The sequence below is a fragment of the Myotis lucifugus genome, unplaced genomic scaffold (genome assembly GCF_000147115.1).
Source record: "Myotis lucifugus unplaced genomic scaffold, Myoluc2.0 scaffold_2, whole genome shotgun sequence".
Taxonomy (NCBI): domain Eukaryota; kingdom Metazoa; phylum Chordata; class Mammalia; order Chiroptera; family Vespertilionidae; genus Myotis; species Myotis lucifugus.
In genome coordinates, this window is record NW_005871050.1 from 4,249,645 (window position 1) to 4,265,566 (window position 15,922).

General features: G+C 38.7%; 1 protein-coding gene across 5 annotated transcripts in view; it reads right to left on the bottom strand.

Moving 5' to 3' along the window:
• Positions 1 to 1,206: 1,206 nt before the first annotated feature.
• SLC9A6 (solute carrier family 9 member A6) overlaps positions 1,207 to 15,922 on the bottom strand; it is a 52,068-nt gene continuing 37,352 nt past the window's right edge. For 2 of the 5 annotated variants that reach the window (XM_023757696.1, XM_023757707.1), the window contains 4 exons: positions 15,001 to 15,031; positions 13,018 to 13,097; positions 9,920 to 10,025; positions 1,216 to 3,898 (listed from right to left, as the gene is read on the bottom strand). In XM_023757696.1, coding sequence (XP_023613464.1) covers positions 3,626 to 3,898; positions 9,920 to 10,025; positions 13,018 to 13,097; positions 15,001 to 15,031 — 490 coding nt within the window. In that variant the 3' untranslated portion in view covers positions 1,216 to 3,625. Of the gene's footprint in view, positions 3,899 to 9,919; positions 10,058 to 13,017; positions 13,098 to 15,000; positions 15,032 to 15,922 lie in introns of all 5 variants that reach the window. The other 3 variants (XR_001348813.2, XM_006082054.3, XR_002830381.1) reach the window with 3 other exon arrangements.

The following is a 15,922-nucleotide window of genomic DNA, read 5'->3' on the forward strand; positions in this document are numbered from 1 at the left end:
AGTAATAATATGAGAAACTTCCCAACCAGGGGAACTCTTATCTGCAGTCAATAGTGCAGCAAGTGGAGGAACAGAACTGGGAATTCATGTCCTACCCTGATGACATATAGGTGGTAGGCAGCAGGATAGAAGTCTGCTGTTCCCTTCATCATCCTTCTAGGTATAGCCGAGATGGATTAGCCTGGATCTTGACAATGAAGCCAGTAGAGTAGTGGTTAACAGTTTAGACTTTGGAGTCAAGATTGGATTTGAGTCCTGGCTTTTTCACTTAATAGCAGTATGATAACTTTTCTGAACCCGTTTCCTAAGCTTTGAAATGAGAATAGAATGTTCCCCCACAGAATGATTAAGAATAAATTAATATAGATATAAAAATATCTCATATACACATTGTTTTATCTAAGAGGGGCTCAAAAAAGGGGAACTATTGTTATCATTTCTAATTTATTTCAAGCCTTATACCTCATACTGCATTATATGTGGGGTACTTCCTATCAAGGACTTTTTGATTAAGTCAAAACATCTATACTTTCACCTCCGTATGCTCATGTATTGAGTCATGTTAACAAGTGTATTGCTCAAATCTAATGTAGGGTTTGATTTGTGAACTAGAAAACAGGGGTTTAGTCAAGAAAAGAGCCTGTGGTGTGTAGGTCCACTAGCTGTGTCTCTCACAGGACCATGAGCAAGGAAGCTGGAATGGATGGCAACAACACAGAAATAGGGTGGTTTGTATCATTACTATGTTAGACAAAATTGCTGCCAGCAAAATTTAAGCTAGCTTCTTATGTAAAAAAAGAAAGACCTAGCTCTAACTTGGAAAAAGAACTATTTGTGTGATCATGCTTTCAGCCAAACTTAGAACTGTCTTTCTACCTAACTGGATACAGAATTTACTCTCCCCATAAAATGGAACTAACATTTTCATTACATTATCCATTACTGAGTTAACAGGCTACCAACCAGTGCAACAGGATTTGACTGCTTTGAGTCATATTTCATAAATGGTTCAATTGTCCCCATAAGTAAATACATCCAGCCTTACACATACGCACCACAAATTTGCCACCCCATAAGTTATGTTGTTAGGTTTCTGTTTGTTTCTTTTTAAAACATCTTTCTTCCTCCTTTCCCAGTAGGTATATAGGTACAAAAATAAATGAGTCAGCACTCTTTACTTCTCACTAGAATAAACTGTGACGTAAATACGGTGAGTAGTTATTTGCAAGGCTATAATTTTTTTAATGACAGATTTTCCTAAAAGAAACCACTATAACATTTGTCCAAGTACTCCAAAGAAAAACAAAAAATACATAAAGATTAGAAGTCTATTACTATAACATCACCAAACACATTGCCAAACACGGACAACTAGGATAAAATGCCAAGGAACCTTAAAAAATAACTTTAAAAGAGAAGGTTCAAGTCATTTAAACGTGTAGGGTTCACAAAGAACAGAAAAGTCCGAGAGCAGCTCTACTTGTGCGTGATGGCAATTCAGACTGTAGTTCATCTAGGTCCATTCAGGTGCCTAAACCCACAGATATATGAGCAGAGTTTGTTTTTTTCCTTTTTTGCTTGGAGATGTGCACATAGATTAGAAGAGAGGAGAATCTTCCAGATGCTGATGTGAGCACAGCAGACTTGGTTCCCCTTTGATAATGTACAAAGGCTGATTTAGTTGACTCAAGCATTATCAGTTTCTCTAAGGAAAAGTCTTATGCATGCTGAAACAGACAGGTTACCAAAATGTCATGCTAAGTATTTATAGTCATTTTCATAAAGTGAGCTTAGTAACCTGAAAGAATAAAAAAGGTAGCTGTTAATTTCTTGTATATCCTTTTACAATGTGAATAACTTCATGAGTAAATGACACTGAAGTTTAAAGCCCCTCAAGCATACATTAACAAGAAAGTATTGATTGCATGAAGAGGCACACATCATATAAAATGCACACTTCACAGGGTTCCTGCATAGCAGGAAAGTCACTATCACATATAACAAATGGCTCTGCCAACAGTTAGAGCTGCCACTCGAGTGTACAACAGTAGAATTCCCTTAAAATCTCAAGGAGTATTTACAACAGCACAGATACCTTTGGGAGAATAAATATATTTTTTTGGAAAGATATTTTTGTTGGAAAATTTGAACATCATGTAAATAAATCAATTTTTGAACTGGATAAAATTTAAGGCAATGCTACTCAGACCTGAGGGGGGAAACCCACAAAGTTTCTCTTTTCCTTCTGAAACATTAACAGGTTAGAATCAACATAAGAAAGTATCCCCCTTCCCAGCATTCAATGAACCTTTAGGTATTTTCGGCATCACAAAATAGCATCCACTTTCATACTCTGAATATGAAATGGGAAATTGTTATGCATTCTTCCTTGAAGATTGTAAAAAACAAAACACATGGCAGCTTAGGTATTTCATATTAAATAATAACATGAAAATAAAGACAACTACACCAGTACATACAGAGGAATCACCACCCTTACAATAAGCTCTCCAGAGCACTGAATTTCTCTTATGACCAACTTTGGTGTAGTGTGCAAAGATCATGGATTCATAAATTAACTTTTAACATTAACTACAAACTAACAAGTGACAGTTAGACACAGTTAAGTTAAAAAATTTTACATTTTGCTCCTGTTTGTCTGCTAAAGAGCAGCAATTTAAATCGATATAAAAACTTGTGACCACAAAGCTTGTTATACAGATCAAGTACAGAAATCAGAAAGTAAGCAGCAATTGAGTTCCTTATTTAAACTTATCTGGTATAGAATATTTACATATTTGGGAAGAGAGACCTGCATGCCACCATTCTCTTTACTCCTCTCCTGCCCTCTGCCCCCTCACAGCCTGCCCAGCTCCTTCAAATTGAAATCAAGTGTCCTGAACTATACATGCCTGTACTTTGGCTAAGCTGGCTGGATGTGTCTTCTACGATCTTGGTCTGGAAGAAAAGAAATAAAGTCTTGGAAGTCATGTGCAGCCTTCTTTTCCCAACAGTAGTGTACTATAGTCAAGGAATCGGTTCTTTCATAGCAAAGGGGGAAAAGGGCCCCACTTCACTCCCCAACCTGAATGGGGCAAGATTAGAATGCCATCAGCCTCTTGTGCCACAACAGGCCACCAGAGAAAAAGGAAAGAAAAGGTCAGGACAAAGGCAGCAACAATCAACACAAGTTTCCTAACAAAGGAACCTCTCCTCTCTGGGCTTCCCCTGAAATAACATTCCCTCTTTCTTCTTCCCCTCTCCTCCTACAAAACAAAATTAATTCACATCACAAAAACATGGTACTCTTGTTAAGTGTCAGGTAAATATAAGAAAGAGTAACTCTGTCACTTTTTATATTTTAACTGAGACATAAAGCTAACGGAACACACGGCATCACTTAAATTTCTAAAACAGATCCAGTCTACATAGTGCAGCCAATAAAACATAAAAGAAGAGTTTGTTCACAATCTGCCTCGTACATATTTATATTCTTTCAATGCCATATAAATAGCATTTATATAGCTTAAACATTCAGACATGCACTGGGACTTTTTAGGTAGTACGAATTTCTTCACAATCACATGTGCAAATTTTACAAATCACTAAGTGAGTATTAGTAAATTTAGGCTGGACTGTGTCTCGTATTATCTAACAAATTTAATGGGGGTTCAGAATCATCCATAGGAAGAACCAGGCGTGTTCCCCGAATGACCAGTTCATGGTCCCCAAATGCAAGCTCGCGGTCCAAGGCATCTTCAGAACTGTTGCCCATAAATCTCCTTGGGCCACCAGATGTTGCTGATTCAGTGCTCACAGTAGAATCCCCATACGTCAAACTAATATCACCATCATTGAGAATAAGATCGGAATCATCATCTTTCAATTGCTCCTGGTTCTAAAAGCAAATAAAATAAGTTTTAAGAATTATTAAGAAATTCAAGAAACATTTCCAATAGCAGAATTTTCAAGGACTCCCTATTTAAACCCCTCAGGGGTAGCAGCTGCCCTTGGGATAAAGTCTAAAGTCCTTTCCTTGACCTAAAAGACATTGTTGACTTGTGCCATCAGCTTCATCTCCCACTACAGTCAACTTCCCCAACCCCAATAGCCCCATTGTGTTCTGGCTAAACCAGCCGTGGGCAAACTACGGGCGCGGCCGGATCCAGCCGTTTGAAATGAATAAAACTAAAAAAAAAAAAAAAAGACCGTACCCTTTTATGTAATGATGTTTACTTTGAATTTATATTAGTTCACACAAACACTCCATCCATGCTTTTGTTCCGGCCCTCCGGTCCAGTTTAAGAACCCATTGTGGCCCTCAAGTCAAAAAGTTTGCCCACCCCTGGGACTAAGCTGCCGACAGCTGCTTAAATCTTTCAAGGTTTCGCTTACCTACTGTCTTTTCTGCCCTCCTTCACGTGATTATCACCTAGTTATCAATGAGGTCTAGATGTAGAGTCATTTTCTCCCAGAAGTCATTCTTGAATTTCCAAGACTAGCTGAGGTGTACCTCCTATGTTCTCCCCTAGTCCTGTACTTAGCCCTCTCCCTAGAGCAGCGGTTCTCAACCTCTAGGTTGCGACCCCTTTGGGGGTCGAACGACCCTTTCACAGGGGTCGCCTAAGACCATCCTGCATATCAGATATTTACATTACGATTCATAACAGTAGCAACATTTATAGTTATGAAGTAACAATGAAAATAATTTTATGGTTGGGTCACAACATGAGGAACTGTATTTAAAGGGCCAGAAGGTTGAGAACCACTGCCCTAGAGTGTCACTCACCCTTGTAACTGCAATGACACTGGTCTATTTTGCACTCTCCCCCCACTAGACTAAGTCCCTTCTATGCTCTAGTCCAGTGGTCGGCAAACTCATTAGTCAACAGAGCCAAATATCAACAGTACAACGACTGAAATTTCTTTTGAGCCAAATTTTTTAAACTTAAACTATATAGGTAGGTACACTGTTATTAACTTAATTAGGGTACTCCTAAGGCTTAGGAAGAGCCACACTCAAGGGGCCAAAAAGCCGCATGTGGCTCGCGAGCCGCAGTTTGCTGACCACGGCTCTAGTCCAATAACCTAACAGTTTGGGGCATACAGAGAGAATTCACTAAACTAATTTCAATTGATTATTGAGTGGACTTATATAAATGAAGCTTTTACTTCTGTATTAACAATGCCTAGAAATACAATATCCCCCAAATATGTTGAATCCTCACTGTATACTTGTCTCCCAGCTTGATAAACTTTGGTTCTAATGTAAACTTTGTGGCCCAAAGAGTATAATTGAATAAAGCTCTACAAAAGGGAAAAAAGTCAAGAATATATAGTGCCATTTTGGTAAAAAAAATAATGTATGTATGCATAGAAAAGTCTAGAAGGGCATTCAACAAAATGATGACAGTTATCTTTGCATGCTAGGGTTGCTAGTAATTTTTATTTTCTTCTTTATGTTTCTGTACTATCACAAATTTTATTATAATGAATACACATTACTTTTAAAAATAAGAAAGTTATTTTTAATGTAAAGAGTAGGAATCATTCTAACCACTCATAATGATCAAGGGGAAAAAATAACAACAACCTATGTGTCTGATACTCCTTAGGGGAATAGAGCTGATAGAAACATGTTACATCCAGCTCTCCAATACTATGTGTGTTTGAAAATTTAAATTTGTGTAAGAGGCCCTCGCTGGTTTGGCTCAGTGGATAGAGTGTTGACCTGCAGACTGAAGGGTCCCAGGTTCAATTCCAGTCAAGGGCACGTACCTCGGTTGCAGGTTACCTGGCCCTGGTCAGGGTGTGTGTAAGAGGCAACCAATCAACGTGTCTCTCTCACATCGATGTTTCTCTCTCCCTCTCCCTTCCACTCTCTCTAAAAATAAAGTAAAAATATCCTCGTGTAAGGATTAACAACAACAACAAAATTGTGTAAGATAGTCAAATAGACTGAGGAGACTACTAGACAAAATAAAATAAATTTAATTTGCTTTGCTTTGCTAGAAATTTGCCTAAATACTCAAAGATAAAGATCAAACCCGTAACAACCAACCAACTATAATTCCTTCCTGCCTAAACTAGTTAAAACACTAAGTCTAACTAGTGTCTATCACTTAATTCAGCAATGCTCAGAGCAAAGGTGTGTGACACCATCAAATGTCAGCAGGAGCTCTTCAGCACATCCTAATGTCTTTCTTTATTAAGTTTGAAGTTTGGGGATGTATCTATCAAATTTAAAAATGCATATATGCTTTTGGACCCAGCAATTTAACCTTTAAAATCTATTCTATATACCGTTATATACTTGAGTAAATTTAGATTCACAAGGATACGCACCATAAACATTGCTTGTAATAACAAAAAAGAAAAGGAAACAACTTAAAGGTCTATCCATAGGAGACTGATTAAATTAATCTTGGTATAGCCATACAATGGAGCACTATGCAGCTACAAATAAAGAGAAGCCAAAGGATCGCATGTACTCATAAAAAGGTAGCCATGACATATCATTAAGCAAAAAATAAAAAAGCAAGTACAGGACAATACACTGATTATGATCTTATTTGTGTAAGACAGTAACAGCTATATATATACATATAAGTTTGTGAAGATAAAATATTTCAGGAGGTATCCACAATAAAACCTTAGTAAAGACTTCCTCTAAGGCAAGCATGCCAAACTCGTGGCCTGTAGGCTACATGCGGCCCACAATGAATATTTTTGTGGCCCAGCCAATATACAGGTATGTAAGAAACATTTTAATAAAAATGTTGTAACTTAATTTTTACAATATCCTGTTATACATAATTATTAATAACAAACTATAACGTTCGCTAATGACTGATTACTATAATCATATTGCATTCATTTCCCTTACGCGCCTTATGCGCAGGCGCACCATTTCTCTCCACTAATACTAGCAGTGAATATTTTAGCAGCCGATTGCCACGTCATTAGTCTTGGACTGATTTGTTTGGTGTGAGCAACAGGAAATATTTCACTTTTGGAGAACAAGAAAAATAGGTTTATTTGTGTTACACTTATTAATTTGTCCAGTTATTCAGTGTCTGGTAAGTTAATGTTCAAGAAAAAAATATTAATTTTTATTAAAATGTTCTATTATTTTAGGTTAACAATTACTCATTAATTTGATCCCTTTGTATTCAGCATGTCTCTATAGAAATAAACCTATGTTTCTATAAAAATTGAAGCTTTTTTTTTGTGGCCCACGTAAACTTAAACCTTGTTTATTTGGCCCATGTTAGCCTTTGAGTTTGACATGCTTGCCCTAAGGGATATAGGTAGGAGGAGGGCAACTTTTATTTCTCACTTTGTACATTCCATACTGCTTGAATATTCTTATAAAAAGGGGAGACTTGGACACACACACAGAGAATACCACGTAAAGATGAAGACAGAGATCTGTGTGATATATCTATAAGCCAAGGATGCCAAAGCTTGGCAGCAAACCCCAAGCTAGGAAACTAGGAGAGAGGCAATGGAACAGATTCTCCCTCACAGCCCTCAGAAGGAACCAGGTCTACCAGAACTGTGAGACAATAAATTTCTGTTGTTAAAACATTCAGTTGTACTACTTGTTATAGCAGTACTAGGAAACTAATACCACAATGTTCTATTTTGCTTTATTCCACAGGACACACAGTCCTTCTGAAACTCTTCTGACTTTTGGAGATGGCTGAGTGGGTCTCTGAAATCCAAGAGCTGAGCTTCACTGATTCACCAACAGAGCTGTCTGACCCCTTTGCACAGAACCACAGAGCACAGAGGGAAAGGAGATTGTGAGAGAGGGAACTTTGGGCAATGTGGGAGGGAGAGAAGAGACAACATGGGGTGTTCCACCATCCCAGCAGCACAATCTGTCAGAAATGTAACTCATGACTAAATGTAACACAAAGCTCTAAGGCACTCCACCCTGATCCAGGTGCCACCCCCACTGAGTGAGTCTAATCATCCCCATCTATTCTCTGTGGGGTCTGCACTAACACACCACAGAGAACTGGGGGGAGTGCATGTCTGCACTGCTCCACCACAGTCTCACCTCTCTACTCAAGATGTTGCATCAGAGTAGTCAAAATTGGCGAGTTTTCTTTTTTTTAATATATTTTATTGATTTTTTAGAGAGGAAGGGAGAGAAATAGAGAGAAACATCGATGAGAGAGAAACATCGATCAGCTGCCTCCTGCACACCCCCTACTGGGGATGTGACTGCAACCAAGGTACATGCCCTTGACCGGAATCGAACCCAGGACCCTTCAGTCCGTAGGCTGACGCTCTATCCACTGAGCCAAACCAGTTAGGACTGGTGAGTTTTCTTAACATGGGCACTTTATTTGATGCCACAGATTATTTTGAAGGGTTAGGTTAGAAACAATTCTTTTTTTGGAAAGAACTTTAAAATAAAATGTTCATACTTTAAAGTAAAAGCTGGTTAGCATTTGTCATTTTCTTTCTTTGTTGTACCACTTGCCAACTCATCAATCATATGTTGGTAGCTAAGAAAAAAATATGGCATCTGCCTAACGGGCATGGCTCAGTGGTTAAGCATCAACCCATGCACCAAGAGCTCACCAGTTCAATTCCTGATCAGGGCACATGCCTGGGTTATGGCTTGATCCCCATTGTGGGGGTGGGGGGTGTGCAGGAGACAGCCAATTGATGATTCTCTCTCATCATTGATATTTCTACCTCTCTCTCTCTCTCTCTTCCTCTCTCTGAAATCAATAAAAAATATGGTATCTAGATTATATCTAGTTATGCTCACACCTCCCAGCTATGTGGAATAGAGGTAGAAAAAGCTTCCCTAAGATACAAAAGATGGTAAATGTGAAATAAAAGATCATCTGTTGCACTTTAGGGGCATCAAAGATTGTTTTATTAATCCTCTCAATATGACTGTGACAACCCGAATTTATAAATTAAGACACACATTTGGTACTGAGCTTAGGCCTCATACTGCAAATAAATGAAAACCAGCATGGAAATAGAATTACTTATTAAAATCACCAACAGTTAAATGAAGTTCTATTCTAGATCTGTTTTCAAATGCTGTTTCAAAGGCTATCCTATCTAATAAAGAGGGAATATGCTAATTGATCCTCGTCGCAAAGATGGTGGCGCCCACAGCCAATAAGGAGGGAATATGCCAACTGACTGCCCCGCCGTCAAAGATGGCGGTGCCCACAGCCAATAAGGAGGGAATATGCTGACTACCCCAATCTCAAAGATGGCGGTGCCCACAGCCAATAAGGAGGGAATATGCTAACTGACTGCCCCAATCTCAAAGATGGCGGCACCCACAGCCACAAGATGGCGGCGCCCAGTCCCCTCAGCCCCGCCAGGGCAGCAGGCACACGGCCTTGCTGTGCACCTGCCTCCAGAGTCCCTCAGTCCCCTCAGCACCCCAGCCGCCCAGGACCGGCCCAAGGCTCAGGCAAGCCTTGGATGGTGGCTGCCCAGCCAAGGCCCAAGGTGCAGGCAAGCCTTGGATGGCAGCTGCCCAGCCGCCCAGGCTGAACAAGGCACAGGTAACCAGGGCCAGCCGAGGCTTGCGCTGCCAGCAGTGGCAGCAGCAGAGGTGTGATGGGGATGTCGCCTTTCCCTGATCGCCGGGTCTCCTCCCGCCCCTGAGGGCTCCCAGAATGTAAGAGGGGGCAGGCGGGCTGAGGGACCACCCCCTCCAGTGCATGAATTTTCATGCACCGGGCCTCTAGTAAATTATATTTATAGATTTCAGTTTATTTTCTGGCTGAGCAAAATACATATGCTTATATTCCCTCTCATGGATTTTATACCTTAAAAGCAAGCAAAACAAAACAAAACTAGTAACTGAACCACAGAGCAAATAAATTTCACTTAAAAAGAGCTTAGGTTTTGGATAAAACCCACTTACTTCATAAGCCTGGGGGCTGGTTAGGCATCTGGCGATGGGTCCACAGCAGGCAGGGAGTGTTGTTGTGAGAGGAGGCCCACTATGCGTCAGCAGAGGCTTCAGATAGCTGTGCTGGTTAAGGAAGAGCTGTGTTCCTTTCTTCACAAATTTAAAAGAACAACTCATTTAATAACAACCACCATCACAATATACCAACTATTTGAATGGATAGCAAAGGAATTTCACATATGTTGTCTCATTTCATCACCACATTATATCAGTGAGATAGCAAAGGGAGCTTTTGTTATTATCTCTATATCACAGATATGAAAACTAAGGCTCAGAGAGGCCCATGATCTGCCTCAAGTCACACAATTAAGTAAATGAAGCACCAATATTCAAAGCCAGATTGGTTTGATACCAATAATTAAGAGAGTTTGGTATTAATGTAAAAATAGACAAATAGAAAAGAGAGTCCAGAAACAGACCTGCACATATATGGCACAGTGATTTACAACAAAGGTTCCACTGCAATTCAGTGGGTTAAGGATGCTATTTTCAATAAATGGTGCTGGGTCAATTGAATACCCAGTAGGTCTTGACCCATACCTCACACCGGACACAAACTCAATAGCTAAAACAATCATACTTTTAAAAGAAAATATCTTCATGGCCTTGGGATATAAAAGATTTCTTAAGATATAAAAATCACTAATCATAAAAGAAAAGATTGATAAAATAAACCTGATTAAAATGAAGAAGTTTTGTTCCTCAAAAGACAGGATTAAGAACATGAAAAGACGAGCTACATATTGGAAGAAAATATTCACAATACATATAACCAACAAAGAACCCAATTCAGGAATATAGAAAGAACTTCAAATCAGTTAGACAAGACAACTCACATAATGGGTAAAAGAACTGAACAGACATTCTTCAACAAAGAGGATATCAAAATGGCCAATATGAAAGGATGCTTGACCTCAGTGGTTATCAGAGAAATGCAAACTAAACCACATGAGACATCACTACAAACCCATCGATATGGCTAAAAATGAAAAGGCTGACAAATATCATATTTTGGTGGAAATGTGGGACAACTGGAGCTCCTTAACTTGCTAATGGGGGTACAAATCGGTTACAAGCACTCTGGAAAACTAGTTGGCACTAGCTATTAAAGCTAAATATACACTTGCCCTAAATTCTACTCTTAAGTATCTAACTCAAGACAAATAAGTGCCTATGTTTACCAAAAAATATATGCACGAAAGTTTAGCTTCATTTGTAATAGCCCAAAACTGGAAACAAACCAAATGTTTATCCATAGTAGATGGTTAAAAAAAAAAAAAAACCCAACCCATAGTATATTCATACTATGGAACACTACACAGCAATGAAAAAAAACAACGCATCACTAGTACAGACAACAATATGGATAAACTATACAATGTTGAGTGAAAAAAGACATAAAATAGCACACATGATTCCATCTATATGATAAACAAAAGCAGGTAAAACTAATCCATATTACTAGAAATCAGAATTGTGATTGCCCTTTTGGGGGTGGACAGGGAAGTCATTATTGACTACAAGGGAACACAGGGTACCTTCTGGGGTGCTAAAAATGTTCTACACACTTTCTATGGGTGGAAGGCACACAAGTATATACACAGGTCAAAATTCATTAAGCTGTACACTTAAGATTTATGTATATGGCTGTATTTAAGTTGTATCTCAATTATAACAAACAATCTGGCTACATAAAGGAACTGAAATCTAGAGTGATGAATCATTAATTCCACCAGGGCACTGGGTTTTAAAATTACCAGGTCTTAGTCTAGTAGTACTTAATAGGGTAATATTGAGTCAAACAAGTCTTGGTGTTTAGCTCTATAAAACTATACAGAAAAAAAGCTATTATTCTACTCTTTCTCTATATTAGGATAATTTAACTGATTTGTATATTATGCAGAAAATGTACAGAACATTTTATGTAGGAAACACTAAACAAATTTTGTTGAATGAGAGGGGTGAAAAGGCTCCAAGAGATGTAGAAGTGGCTTATATCCAAAATGCTGATAATGGAGCCAAAAGTAATGACATAATCATTAAACAATTTTAAAGAGCCAGGATCTCTCTCCCTAATAAGAGTCTTAATACCATAGATATGCATGCATTCTTGTTTCCTTACAGTAATTTAATTCATTTTCAGGAATACCCTGTGAAAAGTGAACATAAAAATCTAGCTGACAGAATATAGTAAGTAGTAGATTATAATGATTAGTATCCAATGCATTTTTCTTAAATATAAATGATTTTGTTCAGAAAGACAAAAGCAAGGAAAATCTTTTTATGTAGTTGTCCCAAATATGCTTCAATGGAACATAAACCAGGTTTTGATTCATTTACTGGTGAGTCTCAGCCTGAAAGAACTCCATGGTCCCTTTTTATAGTTCAGTTTTCAAATGAGAAATTAATTTTAATAAATAGTGAGTGATAAAATATTTTTAAAGACATTATGAAAATAGGTATAGACTATAACTTGACCCAAAGTATAGCTATGAAGACTATTACAAGACAACAAGAATGAAACTTGGCAAACAATAAAACACTGGCATTCTGAATAGAGTAGAATCTGCCAGTCTTTGGAAAGGTCAGAGAAAAAAGGTATATCACTCATTATTGGGGTATCTAACATTAAACACTGTGTTTTTAATCTTAATCTTGTGCTTTTTCCTAAGGCAACCTTTCCTTTTTTATTCTAGCAAGTACACTGACAAGAACCAAAAATACCTTTTTCAGGGTTCACTAAATTAGCTAAAGGACAATAAATGTTTGCTCAATAAATAAACCTATATAACAAAGAAAATCTAACATAAGGGATCCTTCGTTCCTTCACACAGCCAGCTTCTGAAATTATCAGTTCCTACTGGTTTCATGGGTTTTCAGAGGAATTCATTTGTGTGGGTTTCCTTTAATAACCTTCTCACTACACTGAGGAGAAAGGGAAGACCAAAGGTTTTATGTTCTGCTTCAGGATGGGAATGGTCAAAACAGTTGTTCCATTAAATTGCAATTGTTCATGTCCATAATACCATTTTTTTCTCAATTAAGGATACTTATGATCAAAGTTGTACCACATCCGGAAAAGCCAGGCACTCTCGGCTTTGGTAGTTCTTCTTTCATTTTCAGGAATACCCTGCAAACAAATAATAAAGAAATCAATATATAAACAAAGATAAAAACACATTTATTTAAGAGTCATTTCTTTATACAACCAGAAATATAGCCTATTATGTATGAGGTACTCTCCAACCTGGGGGGACATTAGAAATTTTCAAAGTTGCTACTATGTTCTTGGAACATTAGCAAAATGAAATCAAGTAGGGAAATTCCATATTAAGCCTGACCAGCTAAGAGGGAAAACTAACATAGCAAGCTGGCGTCTTCGAAATAGCTTCCAAAAACATAAACTGGGTCCTTATTTGTAATGTGGTGGGGCCAGTAGTGGGGAGTTAGGTGAATGGGCTCATGTCGGCTCTGACATGAACTAGTTGGGCAAGTCCCTTCCCCTCTGTGGGCCTACCTGAATTTCTTCATGCATGCAATGTGAGGGTTAGAAAATATTTAAGGCCCTTTCTAGCACAAGTGCTCTATGGTTTTGGTTCCTTCCTGGGTATAAATGAATCTTCCTTTAAATATATATACACAATAGAAAAATGTTCAAGAATACTGCATGGACTTACAAGAGCCAAAAGAGCAATTAAGCTATAAATCTCACCACATAAACACCTGTACACCCAACACCTACACATTCCATACTTACTATACTATTCCTCTGTGCTTCCCAGTGGACCCTCACAATATTGAGTAAACAATGTAACAACCCAAGACATCCATAGGGTTTTGAAGGCAAGGGAAAAACTGTATTTTTTTTTCTGTATGTCACAGGTGGTATTCACCAACCTGGCTCTCTCCCTGTCACTCCATTTCCATTTCTCCTCTGTGATGACAGAGGTGACCAAGCAGGTGGAGACTAAGAGGTAATGAACAAGCATTTGTCTGGTGATCTGTATGGTAACTTTACTTTTTTTGGGACATGAGATAGAAGCATTAAGGAGCTATTATCCCCTTGGAAACTACCCCAGCAGCTGAGCATCATGGGAATTTATTCTGCATAGTTTGCTCAGGTATTTCAAGCCCATGGAATTATACTTCAAGGTTCTTACAAAAGAGAAGTACTTACTATATCACATACACACTTATCACTCAAAACTAACAAAATTAGCATTTAGGAAATGGATCTGACTAATGATTTTTTGAACCACACCCTGAAGACAAATAGCCCAGGGCTTGTTTCAGACAAGAAAAAGAATTGTGTTTTGAAAGAGATGCTTTCCACCTTTAAAAATATTTCCGCAATTTCCCATCTAATTCTAAAGTCTAGGGCAGAGTCACATATTAAGCGGTGCTCAGAATCCATTAAAAGGTAGATGGAAAATACCAGGAAAGAGTGGTCAGTCTACAGAAGGCACAAAATTACACTGTACTCAGTCTATCAGGTTCAGGTGCAGAGGAACAACTGAGAAAGTAACACATGGGAAGCAGGCAAGAAAATGTGGGCAAGGCTAAGGCACAGAGTAAGAAACTGCATTCTCCTGATCAGGCAGGGAAGACTCCAAAGCTTCTAGGCAGTTCTCAAGGGCAGCTGCTGGTCATCCAATTTGAAAGTTACACAGGAAGAGCAGCTGGAGTGGGGCTTACATCAGAGAAAAGCCTTCATGCGCAAACCCAAGTGGAAAAAGGCTCCCTGTGCCAGAGCAGTCACTTGAAAACTCAGGAGTGCTTATGGGACTGTTCTTCTCTGCAGCCAAAGCCCAGGTAGGCCCACAGATATGAGAGCTGTCACCCCTGATAACCACACACTGTCTAAAATTCAGTTTTGTTTCTATCACAGAGTGAGAAAGGCCAGGAAAGATGCCAGTTAAAAGCTGATACAAATAGGACAGAATCTAAATAATGAAGTCTACAGCACATTGTTTTCTTTCCAAACAACTGTACATTTGACAGAAACGCTAGGGACAACACAAATGCATATTTACCAAATGTTCTTGGTCTGAATCAACACCAACCCTAAAGGAGAAAAACAAAAGGCAAATGAGATCTTGAAGCCAAAAAGAAACAGTCTATTCACATATGTATATTGTCAGGGAACTACTTTTTTCAATGCAGTAGCTATGGAATGGTTAATGTTTTCTTGCTTCTCTCTGGCTGTTGATATAAATTTTTGGCTTCTGCCACTTTGCTTAGCAACAGCTCAGATCCTTAGACAAGCAGGGTCTACTAATGATTCTCTTCCTCCAATCCAACTTACCATTTTCAGAAAAATAACATTTGCTTCTCTGAATACAAGTCCATTATAAGCAGAGTCAGAGAAAGCAGCATTGTCCCAGTTACTGAATAAGAACTACTTACTGGGTAGTTCCAAATACAAGACTGGCACAATGCAGTTCCAGCAGGGAGTTTCATGTTTTTGGACCTCTCAGCTCTCATGGTAACATTCTGTTGTGATGACCGAAGAGAGGGTCCAATTACAGTGTTTGTTTTTTTCATAGGCTAATGGATACACATTAGCCTTGGTTCTTCATAATTCTTTTTCATCTGCTCAGAATCCTGCTTTTCTTTTCCCAGGGAACAGCTTCATTATAAAGAAGTTCTCTTTGACTCTTCTCTATCTCCTCAACTCCAGCAGCACTCAGCAACTCTGTTCATTCTTTCTAAGCTGTCTCTCACATCTTCTCCTCTTTCCATTCCAACTTCTCACGCTCTGGCCTCATTCTGACTCACGGGGTCTGTAGCAACTGGATGTAAGGTTTTCCAGCTGCCAAGCTCTCCCCTAGATTTTGTTATTTAGAGCATAGAACTCAGTGGGTTATTCCCTTGACAAAAGACTCTGAGAGCGGCTTACAACCCAGAGGGTGAAGTCTAAAGTCCTTTGTGTGGCATTCAAAATTCTCTACAAAT